The 10000-nt window shown below is 47.0% G+C and overlaps 1 protein-coding gene across 1 annotated transcript; it reads right to left on the reverse strand.

The window, feature by feature from the left end:
- Positions 1–4572: 4572 nt before the first annotated feature.
- Positions 4573–8179, reverse strand: insm1a (insulinoma-associated 1a; the record flags this gene model as incomplete). Its single annotated transcript, XM_083643404.1, has 3 exons — positions 4573–5061; positions 6428–6997; positions 7859–8179. 3 exons carry the CDS (start codon positions 8177–8179, stop codon positions 4573–4575), a joined length of 1380 nt encoding a protein of 459 aa, XP_083499530.1.
- Between the last annotated feature and the right edge of the window lie 1821 nt (positions 8180–10000).

The raw sequence follows: 10000 nt of genomic DNA on the forward strand, positions 1-10000 counted from the left end.
TAACTAATAATATAGTTTTCTTATTTTGCCCAGTAAATGTGTTATGTCTGCATCTGCTAGTGGCCGATCATGATAAGCGTAGGCATAATAATGTGTTAATTTCACTACAGGAGAGACTTGATGTTCTCTGAAATTAGGTGGGGGGGGAAATATGTATATATATCGGTAACAGCAATCAGCTAAAAGAAGGAAAATGTTGGAAAATATCAGCAAAAAAATCCAATACCGTGCATCCATGACAGAGAGAGAAAGAGAGAGGGGGGGAGGGAGAGAGTGAGGGAGAGAGAGATGGGGGAGGGAGAGACAGTAGAGAGACATAGAGACAGTGGGAGGAGTGGAGCTGTAGGAATGTCTTTCAGAAGGTTTTGTGTGTGCTGACCTGCTGATGCCCTCTGACCTCTTTCAGTTAATGACTAACTAGTGTATTTAGTATGTTAAGGAAAAGCCCCACATATAGATTTTTTTCTGTTCCAGGTGGATAATCTGCTGTGGAAACTGTCAAAACATGTGACTAAACATGACATGACCAAATACAAATTGTATGACGCCGCCACCGGCGATATCCGTGGCCGGAGGCATACTGTCCATCTGTCCGTCCATACGTATGATGTACAAATACGTCTGTCCGTCCGATGTTCGTTAACGTGATATCTCAGGAACACCTCGACAGAATTGCTTCAAATTTGGCTCAAACGTCCACTTGGACTCAAGGATGAACTGACTAGATTTTGGTACATTTGCAGCGATGTTGATTGATGTGCATTGTCCCTGTACAACTAAACTAATAAACTAATGTCCACTAAACTTGGTGTGCAAAGGTCAAAGTTCAAGGTCACTTTGACCTCATGCTCGTTAACGTGATACCTCAGGAACCCCCAATGAGGGATTTTTTTTAAATTTGACTCAAAGATCCACTTGGACTCAAGGATGAACTGATTATATTTTGGTGGTCAAAGGTCACACAGGGCTTTTGTAAAATGGACCATAGCTAGCTGATAGGAAGGTCGTAGAGAGTCGTGATTCAAAGGGGGGAGTAGGGGGAGTGGCTAGGGGTGTGGGTGGTGGGAGGGGGCGTGGAGAGGGAAAGGGGTGTGGTGAGGGTAAAGGGGCCATAGGTAGAAATAGGAAGTTCGTAGTGTCAGGATTCGAGGGGTAGGAGGGATAGGACCATTTTCCATGTTGAAAACGATTAGCCGTGTTGTTGAGGTAGCCTACCCCCACACATTGCCTAAAGTGCGATAATGCTAATGACCAAACTGCTTCGTCGTGGACTTCAAGGTGTTTGTGTTTGTATGAGTCTGGACAGACGTCGATGTAGACTGCTCACTCGACTTGTTGGCGGAGGCATACAACCGCGAGGCGGTTATGTCTAGTTTGATTTCATATATCATGCCTTCCTTGGTAGACAAGTTTCTTTTAAAAACACACAAATCACAACAATGTTAACATACGGTTAAACATTAATTTGACATGCTAAATATCATCAGTCTGTGATGTTCAGTTCTTGGCCACGCCCCTTCACTTAAACCCATCCTGTCTCTCTTCTGCTCCTGTGGGAGGAGAAAGTCTCTCTCCTCACCTATGCTGTATTTCTCCCTGTATGGTTAGCGATTCCACCAGTATGGAATTATTTGAGCTGTTTGTGGAAATATTCCTGTTGTCATGATCGCTCAAATCACATCACATGGGGTATAGGGACCACCAGGGGTCCTTTAAGGGGTTCCCGGCGGTCCACAGTAAAAACGTCACCATTATTTGATTTACAAGAAATTAAAAAAATTAGATAATATAAAATAATGCCTTTTTAAATCATATTTATCTCTTATCTCTACCTATAATACAGACAGTGATGGAATTCTGGACAAAATCAAATCTGACAATAAAAAAATATTCTCAGATTTGGGTCCAAGGGGCAAAAGTCTTATCATGGGGGTCTGTGGCTCTAACGTAGAATATATAGGGCCCGTGATGAAAACAAGCAACAAAAACTCAGTTTCTCAGTTTGGTTTTTATTATTTGGACATTTAGCAAAATACTGCAAAAACATCCAAAGCGGTAAGAGCTAACGGTTACACAGAAACAAAAACACCAACAAAAACATTGTAATGATTGCATTCGATTATTATTATTGAAGAGTGTTTTTTTTTATATATAAAACTCCAGATCATTGATTGCTATTTCACTTCAACACACCGTCCATCTGAATATAATAAGTTAAAGAAAACAAATCAAGTTTGGCTAACACCATAAAAAGTACAGCAACAGATACAAGTCCATCACAGAGACCAATAATTTACACAAATAATTTAATAAATACATAAATAAAATAAATAGAAAATGGTCGTAAGGAGTTGGATATATACTAGTTGTACAGTAATAGTAGGCTTTGTAAAAAATAATAATATAATAATAACATTGATACCCAGCCAGTGATAAATAAGTGATCAAAAAACAATCTCTTTCTATGAAGCCAGTGTGATACTTATAACACATTATAATGCCATCATGATACATTAGAAGTGATAACTGTGCATATACAGTTACAATGTTTGATAACATTACTCGTCATCTGTTATCAAGCTTTGTAAAGACAACGCTTTATAACAGGTGGTAAGTAATGTGTTTAAAATGTTAGAAAACATTATAACTACGTGTAACCCATAAGGCCTTGCCCAGGGGTGGAGGCGGGAATCGAACCTACGCTCTCCCGCTTCCAAAACACACGCGCTAGCTGCCAAGAGAGCTAGCCCCCTTGGCAGAGCTGGTTAACAGGCCTTTATAGGGGAGTGAGTTTAACCAACAACTCGCTACCACTCAGGACTCACTCGGTTACAGCACGATTATAACTATACTTATAATGAATTATGATGCAATTATAATGTCTTATAAGTATCTCACTACTATAATAAGGCAGAGGGTTGCGTGGCGCACAGTTGCTCGTGCTAAAAATGTGCACGCGAAGCTAGAAATAAGCACGTGTGCGCGCAATATTTCTGGTGATTATGATGTATTATAGACACAGGCTTCATAGAAAGTGTTCTGTGTGTAACGTGTCAGTTAAGGCAGTTTTACAGCAGTTGTACAGGAGTTTCTAATCCAAAGGCATTACCGGCTATGCTAGTTTTTATTTGATTTTTTCATCCTTAGGCAAAAGCTAAATGTAACGTCCACGGACTCACAGCTATGTTAAAGCTAATCAGAGCGCTCAGAGCGGTTTCCAGCCCGGGAATTCAAGGCGACTTTCTTCATTATTCCGGCTGGGACTTCCCTCTCTTAGGTCTAGAAGCTAATAGCACTTGTGCGGAGAAGATGCTAGAAAAATAAATTAACAGTCTAACAGCATGTTGATGGTGATGAGACAGTAGGGACTTCAAGAGACCCCTGATTCAAACGCCACCTGCCTCACGCCCTGCCAGAGTGTCCTCGAGCAAGGCACTGAGCCCCACCAGCTGTGTGTGTGTGTGTGTGTGTGTGTGTGTGTGTGTGTGGGGGTGATCTCATTGAAATCACATTATCATGATTACATTATGAACATCCCCCCAGTTGCTGTCTGTAGTGCTTGCAATACAAAATAAATTGCCACTTAACAAGTCATGTTGTCTCATTCTGTCTTCAAATCCTAATTTTCAAATGCCATTTTTCCTAACATTTAAATTCCTGGTGAAATAAAACAAAAACATGATTCCACTTGTTGCCAATGCCCCCCCCCCCCCCCCCTGTGTTGTGTCCCTCGCCTGGGACACGTCCAGCAACACAAGTGTAAAGCTAAAGTCACAACTTTCACAATAAAAGCCTCTGCGGCGCGACTGATTTGAAGACGGTTGTAACGGTTGTGTTTCGGCAAGTAAAACAACTTGTTTATGTTTAACATTATGGTTTGGGTTAGACTTAAATAACTAATGTGACTTATGGTTTAAAATGTAGACTTTGAACATGACGGGACCTGAACACGGGTCTCCGGTGTGAAAGACGAGGGTTTTGTCCACCAGATCACTGCATCCTACGCAGCGCTACTTCCTGGTTACAGCTCCTGACACTTTGGCGTATCCACCACTACTACATAATAATTGGCAAGTTTGGCCACGAGGGTCGCAGGTTCGTGCCCCGTGTTGCCTCGGGCTTGGTCGGGCATCCCTACAACGACAATTGGCCGTGTCTGTGGGTGGGAAGCCGGATTAAGGCTATGTGTGCTGGTCGCTGCACTAGTGCCTCCTCTGGTCGGTCGGGGCGCCTAGTTCAGGGGGAGGGGAACTGGGGGGAATAGCGTGATCCTCCCACGCGCTACGTCCTGTTGGTGAAACACCTTGCTGTCGGGTGAAAGGAAGCGGCTGGCGACTGCACATGTATCGGAGGAAGCATGGTGCTAGTCTACAACTCTCCCCAGATCGGCAGAGGGGGTGGAGCAACGAGTGGGACAGCAGGGGAATTGACCAAGGTACAAATGGGGGAGAAAACGGGGGGGGGGGATGTTTGGCGTATTGACTGCAATTTGAAAGTGTAAAGTGGTGTTATTTGTAGGCAGATTGGTGAGATGGCGTTGGGACGGTGAAGGCGTTTGGGTTGGTCTCCAGCTCAGCAGGCGGGGCGGAGCGGCACCTGCAGCAGGATGACCTGGCGGTTCTCAGAGGGGTGGAGCTTGTTGATGTGCCTGGTGAGTCCCGGCGAGCTGTAGAAGAGGGCGGGGCAGTATTTGCAGGGGTAGACCTGCGAGGCGTGCAGCAGGCGCACGTGCCTCTCCTGCGCCCCCCGGCTGGAGAACTTCTCCCCGCAGACGGGGCACGGGTGGCACGAGGGCGCGCTCAGGTTCAGCGGCGCCGCGCTTTGGCCGTTCTGGTCGCCGGCGGGCGGCGGGGGCGCGTCCTCGTCCGACTCCAGCGGCTTTGGCGTCGGGGAGGCGTGCTGCGACGTCAGGTGCTTCCGTAGGTACGCCTGGCGCTTGAACCTGCGCCCACAGTGGTGACAGTCGTACAGGCCTTCCTCGGAGCCCGACTCGGAGGGCCCGGGGCTGGGCGTGTCCCGGTCGCTACAGTCCTTGGCTTCATCCACCGCTGGCTTGTCACACTGGAAAAAATATGAATATAATTTGAGTTGACTGAAGCGCTGAATAGTTAGGTCAAAGATCATTAGTCAGTCCCTCCAGGAAATTGTGATTTTTGTATATAATAATTAATGCAAATAGAACCAATCTAGGCTACTGAGCTACAGCTAGCTACTGAGCTACAGCTAGCTACTGAGCTACAGCTAGCTACTGAGCTACAGCTAGCTACTGACCGTTCAACTCTGCCCTGCTGCCCCGGATGTGTTTCACAACAGGGCGAGTTGAAACACATCCGGGGCAGGGCAGAGCAGCTAGCTGTAGCTCAGTAGCCTAGCATGCATAGAAACACCGCTGCTATTTATTTGATTTCAAGATCATGGACGAGGCAGTTGAATTCGATGGCTGGCCGTATTTATTTGAGCTGGAAGAACGGCATATGGATTATAACTGATCAGCAGGGGAACGGGAGATTCTTTCTATGACTGTGACAGAGAGAGCAGGCTGACGACGTAGCACAGAGGTAAATAGATCGTTAATTTTCTCATTGTCTCTATGATATAATAAGGATATGAGCCGCTGCGTGTTGGAAAATAAGCTATTTACAGGATGTAAATACAAGCATTACCCATGCCCCGTATTCCTCATTTTCATTATTATTATTATCAGAAATTGACCTATGATTCTCCAAACATACCTACATAACAAGTGTATCCTGTAACTTCATTCAAACAAGAAGAGAAGAGTTTAGTGAATGCTTTATAAGGTGTTATTTCAACTCGTAATTTGAAGTCACAAGATCTGAACATCTACAGCAGGGATACTCAACTTGCTTTGCCCGGGGGCCACTTTCGTGAAACGATAGAAGGCCAGGGGCCAGTTCATAAACAAACAATGTACATTTTTCTGTAGTGGATTGTAGGTTTTTGGGGTGTCAGCCGGAGTTTAGTCTGACAATGTTGTGCACACCGGATAGTTAGTTAGGTTAAGTTAGTTAGGTTAAGTACATACATAAGTGCCTGGGTAGCGAGCAGACGACAGTATTTGACAATTTAGCAGCTAAATCATAGATTATTGAAAGATATTCCATATTCCAGACTGAAATGCTATAACAGAAGTGGAGTATTGGCCAGAATGACATGAACATTTGGACACTTATTCAGCGGGTATCTTGCATGTTGCGTTCAGGTGCACTGTAAAAAAAAAAAAAAAAAAAATTGCAATTCCATCGCGGGCCACGCAGGGGGCGCCTGCAGGCCGCATGTGCCCCGTGGGCCGCAAGTTGAGTATCACTGATCTACTGCATATAAATGTAGGCTATATACATTGTGTTAATGGATAAAAAGGAGTTGATTTCACTGTCTAAATTGCACTATGAGGAGACGCGCTCACCTGCTTCTCGCTCTCCACAGTGGCGCTCTGCGGCCCGGTTTGTGCGGTGCCGCTCTGGCTCTGGGGCTTGGGCTTGTGCCAGCGGCGGTGCGAGGCGAGGTTGGCGGGGCAGCTGAACACCTTGTCGCACTCGGGACATCGGTACTCCACGCGCACGATCCTGGAGCATTTGTGCTGCGCCAGAGCGAGCGGGTCGGCGTACGCCTCGCGGCACAGCTGGCACACGAAGTCGCCGCGCGGGTGGTCGTCGCCGCGCGTCGAGGCGGCGGGCTGCTGGTCCACCAGCGCTTCTTTGATCTTGAGCCCGAGCACCGGGGAGGTGGTGACCGTGTCCTCAAAGTGCAGTCTCCGGATAGCTTTCACTTTCTTGCTCCATGGTTTGCCTTTGCGCTCGGTGTCGCCGGACGGCCGTTTGGTCCCGCGGGCGGCGGCGCCGAGAGCCGCTCCGGTGGAGGAGGTGGTCCCGGTGCGGCTGCTGTTGCTGGTGCCGATCTTCAGATCCACCGGGCCGAAGAGATGGTCCAGAGCCGTGAGCGCTGCTGCTGGTGTGGGGAAGGACTCGGCCGATACCTGCAATGATTCATCGAGTATAGTTGTCAATAGGGATGTAACGATATACTCAACTCGCGATTCACGATACAATACGATTTTCTCTGGATTCTTTTAACAACATGAGATTGCAGACAAATGATGACTGAAAAAGATCCCTCTAATTATTTCTTAGACTAAAACAAATATTTTTATTTTCTAAAGAATCCCTTTTTATTTATGAAGTAGGGTATAACAGCAAAACAAACTTTGCAATGAGTGCATGTTTCCTTTTCTTTGTAAAAGAAAAATAATCCCATTGCAATTAATTTTTCATCTCACCGATTTGAATCTTCACACATTTGTAGCCTATATCGATTTTGTAACTGTCTCGCGATCAATGTGGATATTTTCTGGTTTCTTTACTCCTCTATGACAATAAACTGAATATCTTTGGCTGGTGGACAAAACATTTGAGACGTCACACTGAGAGATACTATTTTTCACCAGTTTCTGACAATTTAGACCACTGGTTCTCCTGTCTGGGGAACACCAGGAATGTGGTTCCATGCGGGGTCCCCAGCTAAACTTCATTATTTCATCATTTACAACAAGTTCATATAATTTGAGAATATAGCCTAGGCCTATAAAATGACTGTTGTGATCATCACTGTTATCTCTCTCTACTACAGACAGTCTTTGAATTCTGGACAAAATAATTTCTAACAATAGAAATATTCTCATATTTCGGTTTGAGAGACAAACCTCACTGGCTTTATGAATAGGGTCCTTGATATGAAAAAGGTTAGGATCACTCTTATAGACCAAACAGGAATCAATGAATTGAGAAAATAATCAGCAAATTAATTAATTGCCAATGAAAATGGTTATTTGCAGCCCTACCGGAGAGCCGAGGTTGAAGCGCCTCTCGCAGTAGGAGTTGGAGCGCCCGTGCTCGTCCTGGCTGACGGGCCGGGCGGGGCTGCGCAGCGCGTGCACGCACAGCGCCTCCGGGTTGCCGAACTGCACCGGCATGGTGCCGCGCTCCGGAGCCACCGCGCCCGCCGCCTCGCAGCGCGCGCCGAGCCCCGGGATGGAGGCGGCCGAGGGCGGGGGCACATCGGCGCGCGGCGTCTGATACTCCGTCTCCTCCTCGCCGCACCGCACGCGGTAAGACACCGCATTGGCTTTCTTGTTCCTTTTCACCAGGAAGCCGCGCGGCATGTTTGCGGAGGAAAAGGCACTTTATTGCACGAGCACGAAAATCCAATGTCAGACGCGCGCGCACGACGCATCTGATGCTCTGTCCTCCGGAGCTGCTCTCACCTCAAAGTCAACACAGCGGCTGCTTTTTAAGGCGACGTGACGTCACTGTCCCCATCCCATCTGTGTTGCCTCATCCCCGACCAATCAGAATCAGCCCAGGTCCCCTGTGGGTCTGAGAGTGGCTGTGATGAGAGGAGGAGGAGGAGGAGGAGAGAAAGAGAGAGGATGTGATGGAGAGGAGTGGGAGAGAGACACAGAGAGAGAGAGAGAGAGAGAGAGAGAGGAGGGGAGAGGTTTTGCAGATTGCAGAGCAGATGTACCTGAGGGGTTTGAGGGGTTTATTGTATTACCCCCCCACCCCGTCTCGACCCGGGCACACGCCACGAGCCCCCTGCTTTCACGGTCTGATGAGTCTGTATAGAAATCTACACGTGCCCCGGCTTTATGTGTCTCCTCAGGGTGTGTGTGTGTGTGTGTGTGTGTGTGTGTGCGTGTGTGTGTGTGTGTGTGCGTGTGCGTGTGTGTGTGTGTGTGTGTGGGGGGGGGGGGGGGGCTGGGGGCTGTGATTTGTCCCAAAAGGAGACATCCAAAGGGGGGGGGGGTTGGGATAGCGATAGGCTGCAGGTTTGGAAAAGGAGAAAGTAGCCTGACACACATGCTTTTTTTTTTTTTTTACATTCTTTAAATATAGAAACTAGAAAACTAGAAATTATAGATTTTAAAATATAACACCAACTTCACGATTGAAATACATGTGAAAACTGCCATGACCAAGAAACTCCAAACCTGAATTTTTTGGCCGTTTGAGGCTTTGAGTCGAGACAGTAATAATGTGAGACATGTTCAGACGTTTCAGGAGCTGCAGATATCGAGGAAGTGACGTGACATGGACGGCTAGCTCAACAGCTGTGCGCTGTGAGCTAGCCTGGCCTGGCTGAGCGTAACGAGTTCAAATTAACAGATACTTCACTATCTGTAACAGCTCCAGATTAGATGAAGACAAACACAAACAAACAAACAACAGTCAACAACAACACAAACACATTTTCTGTGACAGTTAAGTTGGGACATATGAACCAGTCATTCTACGCCTACATAATGAGCAGAGCGGCCGTGGGGTCCCCTGCTTTGCATCACAATGCTTGTGCAAGCTGGAGCCACGAGCCCAGAGTGAAAAGGAAACTGCACGGGGGGGGGGGGGGGGGGGGGGGGGGGAGGGGGGACAAAAAATAAATAATTGGGGCCCCCAAAAGCAATCTGGACCCAGATTCTGTCGGCGCGTGCTGTTGGTAATCTGGACCCAGATTCTGTCGGGCACGTGCTCTGCCTAATCTGTGCGCTTTTTCCCCAAATGGGGCAGAGCAGATTATGTGTCTTGACTCAAAACACCATCAAACCCAATTCCTGCGGGTCAAAATATGAGTCTGTCTGATACGAGTGTGATGACGTCATACCAGTCTGCTCCAGCAGGTGGCTTTAAACCCACATGTTGCAGAACTGGCTGGGGCCTGCTGGGCTCGCTCTGAGCATGTCTCTGCATCTCTTTGTTGACCTCAGGATGGTTTATTGATGCGCTCAGATCAACAACTCATCTGTGTAAAACTGAAACCAGTAACGCCTCTCCTCACATTATTATTATCGCTCACACCAAAAGGGTGTTGCGTCTTTCTTAGTCTCTTAAAACAGACTGTCTCATCTACATCCGGCGAATGCAGCTATACACAGTCTGTACGTTACACCCCCAGAACATGCACAAGGAAGTTGGGAAAAAAACCTTCA

This window comes from Poromitra crassiceps, assembly GCF_964638095.1.
Source record: "Poromitra crassiceps genome assembly, chromosome: 9".
NCBI classification, from domain to species: domain Eukaryota; kingdom Metazoa; phylum Chordata; class Actinopteri; order Beryciformes; family Melamphaidae; genus Poromitra; species Poromitra crassiceps.